Source organism: Monopterus albus, unplaced genomic scaffold (genome assembly GCF_001952655.1).
Source record: "Monopterus albus unplaced genomic scaffold, M_albus_1.0 scaffold713.1, whole genome shotgun sequence".
Lineage (NCBI taxonomy): Eukaryota > Metazoa > Chordata > Actinopteri > Synbranchiformes > Synbranchidae > Monopterus > Monopterus albus.
The window spans coordinates 3,215-15,375 of record NW_018128593.1 but is presented as its reverse complement, the minus strand read 5'-3'; the positions used below and the strand labels follow the sequence as shown (position 1 = coordinate 15,375).

Below are 12,161 nucleotides of genomic sequence, written 5' to 3'. Positions count from 1 at the left end.
AAGTATTTCAACAAAATACTGCAAATAGTTACCATATTAAGGGCCAAATGTCATAAACAGTTAAAAGATAATGATTTAGAAAAAGCTCAGCTTTTGTCTTTGCCTACCATGATTGTCTTTTACAATTTGGAGTTCATCTCTGTCTCCAAACGCTTCAGCATGGTTGACAAGTGCCTCCTTCACTGTCTTGTATCCTGCCAGGATCACCACTTTCTTGGTTCCCAAATAGACAGTGAACACTGACACATATTTCTTGGAAAGCTACAAGCAGGGATATAATGTAATGCCTTTATCACACATATGCGCATTGTGATCAATCTGTCTGAGAAGCAGACACAACAAACTGCCGTACAAGAAGAAGCTTTATTTTATTGTAACGCGTACGACAACATTTTGTTTGGAGCCGATGGCCCCAGGCCACTGCATGCATATGCACTGCCATCACGGGCAACTTGGAGGGTTCAGTGTCTTGGCCAAGGACACTTTGACATGTGGACTGCACATTCGAACCCTCAACCCTCTGGCTCTACCCACCGCACCACTGTCGCCCCCACAACACAAACTACTGCAGTCACTTCCTCACCTTCACAAATGTGTTGTATGGTTTCTCTAGGTCCAGTTGCAGCAGGTTACCGAGGAGAGGAAGCGGTTTTGGTCCAGGAGGATCCTTCCTGTCTTCCTGAGTTTTGGATCTGGAGGAGGACATGATGTAGAGAAGAAGCAGAACCACCAGAGTCCCCAGCAGGGAGACGGAACTGGAGGACTGGAGAAAAACAGCTAGTAGCTCCATGACTTTAAAACAAATGGTGTCCTCCTTGCCAGTGTCCTGACAAAATGTTTCCTGTCCTGTTTCTTTGTCTGTGTGTATCTCCTAATTAGCAGAACTGCCTTTAGCTGCTAGCAATGTAAACAGCTCCTCCCTTGGGTAGAGCAGAATCATGAAATATTTCAAGCACAAAATGTACTAAACCTTGATCGTTATCATCTCCATTTCACAAGACTGCCTTGTTTGTCATTACTGAGTTGGTTTGCACTTTTCTTATCTTAATAGCCATATCTTAATCAGAGAGGGAGAGTAAAGAAGTCTGTGCAGAGGTTGTAGGAGCAACTGTGGTGGTGACCCAGTTATTTAATTAAAGTGTGTGTGATGCTGGTTTTGGCCTTTTGGGTGAAAAAAAAAACTATAACTGTAGGACAGCTGTTGATGGTTTTTAAAAAGTCATATCTTTTTATTTAGTTTTAACATTTGAAATAAGTTTCTTTGCTTTGGCCTCTGCAATCATGACTGCTTGCTTGAAAATTTCAAATAGCCTTTTGGGGCAGTGGTGAAGCGATGTCTTGGTGGACATGTCTTCTTTCACCGCTCACCACCACTGCATCTCAACCAACTGTGTTACTTAGTCTTGTGTATAATCATACAAAATATTATATATATAATAGTGTGAATCTAGTGTAGCCATTTTTCTCTTTTATTTTGTAGACTGTTAGTTTTTGTCAGGTAAAGAATCTGAATACGTCCTCCACCGTGGATCAACACACACACCTCCATGGTGATGTGGGTTAATGTGGAGATGCTTCTTCTTCTAATTCGTAAATGTCATCTGTGTCACAGATGATACTTTTCTTCTTGTTGACAAAGTTTAATGGTGATCTTTGTTACATTGGTTGCTTCATATTTGTAAAGTGGTTAACTACTAGTTATGAGCTACTTGATTTTTAATCTTTCCACAGCATGGTGCTGTTGTACTGGGGTGCTTACTGTGTGTTGTTGAGGGGGCAAAACAGTCCTCTGCTTGCAGGTAACTCCACGTTTTTTATGAAAGACTGTACCACTGTGTGCACTGCTAAATCCTCCTGTACAAGCCATAAGCCTGTATATACACCACCGCTCCTCTCGTCTCACATTTTTGTTAAATTCTGCCAAACATTCGGTTGCAGAATTTTTCTCTGAATTTTGCCTGATTTATTTATTGCTCTGACAGATTTTCTCTAGGACACAATGGATCATTCAGGCTGACCCAAACATACACATGGAAACTGAAGAGGGCAGGCCTCCCTACATCAGCCCTAACTGCTTTTAACAGGGGCACTGTGGGAAGTATCTTGAAATAAAACATCATTTCCTGGTTTGGCAACTGTAAAATGAAAGACCAGCAAAGAATAGTGTGAAAAGAATAGTGAGGTCAGCAGAAAAGATACCTGATTCTTCTCCATCCACATCACAGTGGAGCTCACTCTCATTCCAGTGCTGCCAGAGCTATCGACATCATGAAGGACTCATACCATCCATCTCACACTCTGTTCTCTCTGCTGCCATCAGGAAAGAAATCCAGGAGCATCAAGGCCGGTCCAAGCAGAATGACAAACAGCTTCTTCCCTCAAGCGCTCGGACTTATAAAAGCATGTGACCCCTAGTCACTTTCGCCATATCACTCACTTGCTGGTCTTTTAGATAATGAGCACGAGACACTTTTTTTCTATTTGAACTTTTTATCTATTTTTAGTGATATTTATTATTATCTTCCTACTCCATTAACACATGTGCTGGGTATAAGCAAACTGATTCTGGATTAGCAGTGGTTGGCTTTGTGTAATTATGTGTGTGTGTTGATGTCATTTGTTCTGCATGTTTGAAAGAATAAATCAAATCAAATCAAATCAAATCTTGCTCTGCTCTTAATAGATACTGTGATGTTGGTGAAGAAGTAGTTTCATTTTTGTGTATATAAGGACATGGAAATGACAAAGTAATCTAAATCACATAGAAACAATATATACCTCAGGTTAAGAAGTAGACCCTTTAAAGTGAAGTGTACAAGAGGGGTAGCAGGTCTCATGATCAAACACATCTTTATGGGAAATCTGAAAATGAAGGTAATACATCAAACTAATAGCCAGAAAAACAGATAAGGTTTTTAGAATCTGGCATTGATATAAAGTCACAGCCCTTTTGTGGTTTGAGACTGATAAAAAGCAGATTTGTTGTCTGAAGTCACACTGATATTAAAATAGTGGCACAGTTCATTAGCTAGTCTCCTCATGCTAGAGGTACAGGTTAAATCCTTGACCCAGCACATCTGTGTGGATGTTTTCCCTGTGTTCAGGCTGTTGCTCTTTCCTCAGCCCCCACCAGTCTCTGAATTGCGTAATCAGGCAGGAGGGGAATGAATTCATGGAAAAAATACACTCAGCAATTAGCTTACTCTCATTGATTTGAATGTGAAGGATATAACAGCCCAGTATGATGCAATAGGTTACAAAATGACCAAAAGGTTGAATGAGTAAATCAGCTGCAATAAAAGCGGATTATTGAATTCTTCAAGCAGGCAGGGTCTATTGCAGGAGTGTTTTATTAGTTTAGCTATGTGTCCCTAATAAAATGGCAACTTAGTGCATGTGTTCAGTGCTGATAAACTGAAAACCCCCAGATGCTAATTACTAATGCTACTTAAGCTCAGCTTCTTTAATTATGTATGTGAATATGTGGTCAAATTGGCTTTAAATAATAAGGCTCTGTGACTACTTAGCATAAAAGTCTGAACTCCACTGCATCATATTTTTACACATACATATCATACACGTTCTGTCATGGCGAAAGTGACAGAATCTCAAAGAGAAAAGACTAAGACCTTTACTCTGAAAGGGGAGAGAGCCCCCCTGTTATGTGCAGGCCTACAGACCTTCTCTCTCACTCCCCGTGTGCTGAGACCCTTTTGTGAGGCCTCATTCTGCTGGTTCCAGGCCGACTTCTCAAAAACACATGTAACACACATGAGACCAAACAAACACATGCAAAGAATATACATAAATGTTATTAATGTTATTAAACAATTAACATTTTAATAAATTATAAACTATAAGCATATGACTGAGTTTGCAATCGCAGACGTAACCTTTACCTAGACATTGTAAACCCTGGTAAATAATCAACTTTATTGAATCCATTAAATAATTAAGGTAGTATCACTTTGAAGCCTTTTATGAAACAAGTCCCTGACTGGGACAAATATCATCAGGCTAAAGGTTTTATGTTAGTCCACAAGAAAAAGACACAAGTGAGGGAAATGTCATTGCTTATTAGAAACCCGGTGAAAATATTGGAGGAACCAAAAACCCAGTACAGTGGGCTGTGAAACTCCATTATCACTGCACTGTTACATTTATCTCTGATTATGAGGACCTCTGGGCAGAAATAGTGTTCAATTTACAAAGTAGTCCACCAAGAAAGCTTGGTTGCATGTTTTCCTTTCTCTCTCCTCTATCCACTCACCCCAACAGGGTGAGGCAGAAAGCCGCCCACCAAGAGCCAGGGTCTGTCGGAGGTTTCTTCCGTTAAAGGGAGTTTTACCTCACCATTGTCACCAACTGGAAGTAGCGGCTTGCTCAGGGCTGCGGCTCTGCCTCCCCCCGCACTTCAGTGGTTTCTGTGTGAGCTACATGTCTGATGTGCAAATAAGCACAGACAGGAGAGAACAGTTCAAACAAGACTGAAAGAAAAAAAAAGCAAGTTAAAGCAGCTGTGGGTTAAAATAAAAGTATTTTCTTTATTTCTGTTAATTGGCACATGTTGTATATGTTCATTTAGACTTATATGCACATTTATATTTATAGTATATGCACATTTATGCTCATTTATGTTTAAAATACAAGAAGAATTGGGAAAGCTAGAACAGCAGCTGTAATATAGCAGCATTGAAGGAGTTGATTTAAGTAATTAAATTTGGTTTTCGGCTGCAGCTGTTTATTTGCATTTTCATATTTATCCATTTATTAGGTTTTTCATATCCCATTATTTGAATTTTGGGGTGTGGTCATTAATTAAATAGGTTATTGCAGTATATAAATATGCAGATATCTTGTTACAGACATATAACATAACTGGGCAGGGTCATGGAGTCTGGAAAACTGAAGAGCACGTCTCCAGTGGTAGTTTTAGGTAAGCAAAACCCTTTGCTGGCCGAGGAAAATGACGATTTATCACAAAAGTGGAACAGCCGAAAGCAAAATCTCCTGTCACCCTGGCCATGAGATGGAACATGTGATCTCAATCAATGTTGTGAAATGGAGGTTGTTATAAAGAACCATAAAGCTAAAGATAAGTCTGCAAAGCGTGTGCGTAAGTGCGAAAGAGAACTCGCTGTCATCCAATTGTTTATTAACCATGCAAAACTGTTATGAGAGAAGACGGTCAAATATGTCAAAGAACAGCTTGAACAGAAAAAGAATCTAGTTCGGGGAACAGATCAGTCACCGCCGTATGCTGCCCAGATGCCTGTGCGACAGTTAAGGTGCAGAGGTGACTATGTCATGAAATCTGAAAAGAAGTCAATTTATCCAGTAGAAGAGCTGAAAAAAGCAGCCAGTTTTTGACAGCAGGACAAGGAGGACCTGCAGGATGGGCTAGAAGATCTGCCAGAGACTTACTGGTGAGGACTGAATCTCCCACAGGGAGAGGCCCGCAAACTTTTAAGTGGTTTGCATGACCAGATTGTGAAAATATTGACAGATGCTGAAAAAGAGGAGGGCCAGCAGTGTGGTGAGATGGACGACAGGGCAAAGGCTGGAGAATGAGAGGGCTTTGACCTCTTTGATTCAAGAGAGTATCGCTCCCTCGATCCCATGCCTGGGTCCAGTAAGGTGTCTACTCCTAGGAGAACAGGAGATGAGGAAGAAAGATATGATCTTGGAGGAGCCAAACCAAAGCCCCCTTACGTCACAATGAGGGAAAAGAGAGTTCAGTCTTTGCCCCAAGCTCAAAGAGGGGATCGTTCCTCACCATGGGAAGAAAGTGGAAAAGTGGATGTAGTGATCACACTTAACACCTGTTCACTTAAACTTGTATGTAGGCAGGCTGAGCAGAAGTGGAAAAAAGATCATCTTCAGATTTCGCTGGACATTTTAAAAAAGCGATTAAGAGATTATCAAAGTGCTATCAAACTTGCTAGAGCTCAATACTTTTCCAGGCTTATTGAAAACAATTGTCATAGACTATCCATCTACTGCTGCTTGGATGGATGTGTCCTCTGCTACTTGTAATGAGTTTCTTCAATTTTTTGTGGATAAAATTGCTATGATCAGGTCCCAGACTGATGATTCTGTTCTGGATCCTTCTGTTGCTCCTATATGCTCAGCTGTTTTTGACCAGTTTGAACCTATTTCATTAACTGCTCTTATGAAAGCAGTTCAGCTTGTGAAACCCTCTCATTGTCCTTTGGACATTATGCCAGCAGCTCTGTTTAAAGAGGTTTTTCATAGTATTGGTTTGGACATTGTCAATCTTATTAATGGCTCTGGCTTCTGGGATTGTCTCAACGGCACTTAAACATGCAGTGATTCAACCAATTCTTAAAAAACCCAATCTTGATATTACTGTTTTATCGAATTTTAGACCAGTTTCCAAGTTACCATTTTTGTCTAAGTGTCAGGTTTACCCGGCCACTTTGGCCTCTCTCACCTTCCTCACTCTGTCTATCTTAGCCCCTGATTGCTCCTCACTACCAGGATTAGCACCAGCTGCACTCCATTAGTCCCCCCTTATTTATACCCAGTTCACCTCTCACTCACTTGCCAGTTCGTTCATGTTATCAGGCCTTCACCTTGCCTCTCTGCTAAGAATGTCCTAGTCTATTGTTTTGTGTTGTTCCTCGGCTTTCCAGTACATGATTATTTTATACCTTGGTTCCAGTGGCACACGTAGTTTCTCCTGGCCAGTTTTTCTTTCCCCTTCCTTTTTGGACTGCCTTTTCCTCCAGACAGGTCGATGCACAGTCACCAAGATTATCCCATGTCAACTCCTCTCTACCTGTGTTTTTTCCAACATCTATCATCACCTCATTGACCAGCTCAGGAGTGACCCCATGACGCAGTTCGGCCCCACCGCATTCCAGCTCATCACTCCAGAACTCCGGCTCTTGGTCGACACCCAGTTTTCCCCTACTCACTTACCTGTTTCTTGTTTATCACCCTACTGCACTGTAATTTAATAAACCACTACTTGCACTGAAGTCGGCTACCTGGGTCCGCCTCTCTGTCGCTCACTCACTTCCGTGTACGAGCGCATATCCTAAAACTAAGATTATAGAGAAAATGGTTTTTATACAGTTACAGATTTTTTTAGAGAATTTGAGAAGACACACCATAGTACCAAATCAGCTCTGTTGCGGGTATTTAATGATCTTGTGTTGGTGGATAAAGGTAATACTGCTATTCTGATTTTCTTAGATCTTTCGGCTGCTTTTGACACAGTAGACCATCATATTTTTTGTCCCATCTGCAGCACTCTGTAGGACTTCATGGTGGTGTTCTTAAACGGTTTGAATCAAATTTGTCTGATAGGAGTTTTGCTGTACATATTGATGAGTTCTCTTCTTCTGCTGTTCCTTTGAACTGTGGTGTTCCTCAGGGCTCCATACTCGGGCCAGTACTCTTTTCTTTGTATTTACTTCCCCTTGAATTGATTTTTTTATGAAATATGGGTTGTCTTTTCATTGTTACGCAGATGATATTCAAATTTATTTGCCACTGAATGTCAAGAAAAGCAACTCATTTCTGACCTTGATGGACTGCCTGAGGGACATTAAGGCTTGGTTATCACACAATTTCTTACATATTAATGAAAGTAAGACAGAATGTGTTGTAATTAGTAACTCTGGTGTCCCTGGTTTTGATATTCCTAGCTCTTTGGCCTCCTACCTGAGGCCTCGTGAGAAATCTTGGGGTGGTGTTTGATGGTGCTCTTAACAGATAAAATCTGTGTTTAAAGCCAGCTTCTTTCATTTGAGACTTCTGGCTTTCTTTCTTTTAGTGACTTTGAAAAGGCAATTCGTGCCTTTATTAGCTCTAGACTAGATTATTGTAATGCACTGTATACTGGCATTTCTCAAACCTTATTGTCCTGACTGCAGTTGATCCAAAATGCAGCAGCTCATCTTTTAACTAATACACGGCGCCATGAGCATATCACTCCAGTTCTTGCCTCACTACATAGGCTTCCTGTTCATTTTAGGATTGATTTTAAATTGTTGATGTTCGTCTATAAGGCTGTACATGGTCTGGCACCTTGATATATTTCTGAGTTTGTGTGTTTTTATACTCCAGAAAGGACACTTAGGTTGTCGAACCAGTTGTTCCTGGAAGTATCGAAGTCCAGATGGAAACATTGTGGGAGACCAAGCTTTTTCAGTTCAGGTGAAGTCCAGACGGAAACATTGGGGAGACCAAGCTTTTTCAGTTCGGGCTCCTATACTGTGAAATGGTCTGCCACGGGAGATTAGATCTGCTCCAAACCTGACTGTTTTTAGATCACTTCTCAAAACGCATTTGTATTCACAGGCCTTTGACAATTTTATTGATTGATGTATTTGTTTTGACTATGCATTTTTGTTGTTATTTTATTGTGTAGATGTGTTTTATCTGGTTTTATGTATTTTTATTATTTTTTTATGTTTTACTGGAAAGCACCTTGTAACGCAGGTTTAGAAAGGTGCTATATAAGTAAATTTTGCTTGCTTGCTTAACACCAGTGGAGAATCAGGACATCCAAATGGAGGTGATGATGCGTCATCATACCCACTTTTGGCAAAAGGGGCACAGTTACAATATTTGCCCTGGCTTACAATGGACTTAGAGGACTTGGTGCAGCGCCTCCCTTGTCTCCAAGATGGGGCCGGAAAGTGGATAGCTGCATTTGAGGAGGAAACCATTGCCACAATTTTGGCAATGGGAGACATCAAGGCTTTATTGGGAAAAATCCTGGGCAAACAGAAAATGGAGGAGGCCTTGAGAGCAGCTCAATTGAATGTGTTTGCGTGAACACAAGCTCATGATGATGACATTTTCAACCGGCATCACAATATATTGTGGACAGGTTTTAGACTTTAGTTTCCAACTAGAGTCCAACCAGACAGCATTGTTGCAACTCCGATTAAGGATGATGAGAGCCTGCAGGCTTATGTGCACCTCACTCAAAAGGAGTGGATAAGACAAACTGGTGCAATGCCTGAAGAGGATATTTTTCATTGCCAGGCTCTCAGAAGGAGAACTGATAGCGGGCTGCTGCAGGCCACTCAGAGTAAGCTGGGTGATGCTGTGGGACTGTATAACATGCCATTTGAACAGTTTACTGACTACGTGGCGGTTGCTGTGACAAAAGCACGTGCCAGTGCATCCTGCCAAAAGCAAGCGGATGAGGAAGCAGTGAGAAAATTGACTCACCAGCAGCTGGCAGAAGGAAAGAAAAAGGTGCAAACTGTTGTGGCTCTGGTGGAGCCAGAAAAACTCCCTCCAACTCCAGCTGTGGCTCCCCCCCCCCCCCACCCAAGCTGGGCCTCCTGCCATTCCGGCCACCCCTCAGATAATCTATCTGCAACCAGGGGGGTGGAATGGATAACCCCCAGAGAACAAGAGGGTTTTCTGCGGGCAGAGGAAGAGAAAGTAGTGGGCAAATGAGATGCTTCCAATGTGGGTGATATGGCCATATGAAAGCAAGGTGCCCAGACTGGTCATGCTTTAGGTATGACCAGGAGTATCAGAGGAATCCTGGGCCCAGGGGGCTGGTGAACCCGGGGCGTGGGCCCCCCGGGTACTAGGGAGGCCCTGAGAATTAACAGGGGAATCTGGGAGGGTGTCATTTGCCACTTATAAAAAAGACACAAGTGAGTTCAGTTTCAAGCCCTGATGAGGAACCAATGGTGCCAGTTGTCGTGGCTGGCAAAACCATTAGAATGATGGCAGATTCAGGTGCTGCTTACACCTGTGTAAGTCATTCTGACGTGAATCACCTCCCAAGATCTGGACAATATGTATGGCTCATCAGATTCTCAGGGATGAAACAACTGATTCCCATTTCACACCCTGTTCCCCTGCAATTTCAGGGAAAAACTGTTGAACTGCCCGTGTTGATATCAGATCAAACTACTGTGAATTTGCTTGGACGAGATGCTTTGTGCAAACTGGATTGTGACATTTGGTGCACCCTGGCTGGGGTGCTTGTTGACACTGCACAGAGCCAAATGACTGTGAGAAAAGCAGAGACAGTGCTCTACTGGTTGTGGGATTTGAGTGACACCTTTATAGAGCCAGCTAAAACATGGATGGACTTCATTAAAGCCAATATGCCAGAAGCCTTGTCCCCTGCCTGTCATCCTTGCTGCACTCTCCAATATTATAAGTCTGGATCCACAGCAAAGCCAGACATTTGGCTTAAGTAACAGCCAGAGACGGTTTAAATACCGTCTTCTTCCATTGTGCTCGGCAAGCAGGGAGCTGCAATGGTAGTAGAGAGAGGTCTGTATCTGGGCCAAGAATTCAGAATAAAAAACAGCGTTCCACATGTTAAACTGTTGGTAAACCCAGGCTATGAGCCGAAACATTTGGGCCCAATGATTATAGATTCAAAAGAAGCTAAATTTGTGCCAACAGACAATAAAAACATTTGGCTGAGCGAAGATGGATCTTTTATTAAGATATTCATCTCAGCTTCAGGCTGGGCTCATCCTCAGGTCATCCGACTCCCTTGCCAACTTGTGTTCTGCCATCAACATTCAGATGAAATGGTGGCCAGAGTGCTAGCAGAGTTATGGTCAAAACTCGACACTGATGTGGGGCTTATCAAGTTTGCACAACCCGTGGAGGTGAGGCTGAGACAAGGTTGCAGACCTCCATGGAGACCGCAATATCCGCTGAAACCTGAGGCGGAGGCAGGCATTGAGCAGACGATACGAAGCCTGCTGGAAGCAGGTGTGCTGGTGGCTGAACCGAATCCATGCAGTAACACACCAATTTTGCCAGTAAAGAAAGCTGACAAAAGTAAGTATGGACTAGTGCACAATCTGCAAGCTCTAAATGAGGTCGTGGAAGATTTTCAAGCTGAAGTTCCAAATCCACATACCCTGCTGTTGAATGTTCCGTCAGACGCAAAGTGGTTCACGGTGGTTGACTTGTGTTCTGCGTTCTTCAGTGTGCCACTAAGCGAGAACACTCAGCATCTTTTTGCATTCATGTATAGGGGTCACTCCTATACCTATACGCAAATTTCGATAGGCTTCAAACATAGTCCGCATGTGTTCAATAAAGTCCTGAAAGAGGACATGGAGCCACATCTGGGCCACAAATTAAGTGATTTAATTTCCCCTCTGCAGAGAGAGCTGGTTCAGTGCCTTGAGACCGGCCTCATTTACCGCTGTGCCAAGCAATGTGTAGTGGCCCTTACAATGTGCACAGTAGAGATGCCAGACATCATGATCAAGCTCCTCCCTGCTCATTTTTGTTGTACATGTCATGTCGACAGAAACACACCTGTGGGGTGCTGACCCAAAAGACAGGTGTGGGTTCACATGCACAGCTGATAACATATTATTCTGTGGCTTTAACTCCAGTTGAGCTGGGGCTGCCACCTTGTTATCATCACTTGGCTGCAGCGCATTTGATGTATGAGAAAGCATCACCCCTGACAATGGCTATCCTGTGGAGATTTTATCTCATCACAAACAGGTAAATTTGATTGAGAGAGGTAAGTTTGTGTTAACTACACAACGTCTCAGTGACTATCACAGACTTCTTGAGTACCCAGATATGACATTGCATGTGTGCAAAGTGAAGAATCCAGCTGATTCTATTCCACTGTCCTTTGAGGGAGAGCCATATGATTGTATGGCTGAGGCAGAAAGATATGCCAAATTACGCTCTGACTTGAGTGCTGTGCCTCTAAAAGCTGTAGATTCAACCTTGTTTGTGGACGGATCATGCTTCAGAGAGAGAGAGGCTCTCAAGGCAGGATTTGCAGTGATAGAAGTGAGACATGGCAAGATGCGGGTGCTGTGCACAGCCTGCTCTGTGCAGCTGGCAGAGCTGAAAGCTCTGACTTATGCATGTGAACTTGTTGAAGGCAAGTGTGCTAATGTGTGTATACAGATTCAGCTTTTGCTCATGGTGTTTGTCATCTGTTTGGTTCAGCATGGGGCTTCAGGAAAGCTGATGGTTTGCCTGTGTTGCATGGGGACCAAATCAAGAAGCTGTTAACAGCAATGATAAAGCCAAAAGCTCTTGCTCTCATCAAGTGTGCAGCTCATCAAAAGGGTGATTCAGTGGTCACAATGCAGCTGCTGACCAAGCAGCAAAGAGTGCAGCCTCTGCAGGTGAGAAAGCCATCATGGTCGTTCATG

General features: G+C 42.7%; 1 protein-coding gene across 1 annotated transcript; it reads right to left on the bottom strand.

The window, feature by feature from the left end:
• Nucleotides 1-107: 107 nt before the first annotated feature.
• Nucleotides 108-1,048, bottom strand: LOC109953504 (cytochrome P450 2K1-like; the record flags this gene model as incomplete). Its single annotated transcript, XM_020588989.1, has 2 exons — nt 584-1,048; nt 108-261 (listed from the first exon to the last, which is right to left on the bottom strand). Coding segments are annotated over exons 1-2 (361 nt in total), but the record flags the coding sequence as incomplete, so codon positions are not given.
• Between the last annotated feature and the right edge of the window lie 11,113 nt (nt 1,049-12,161).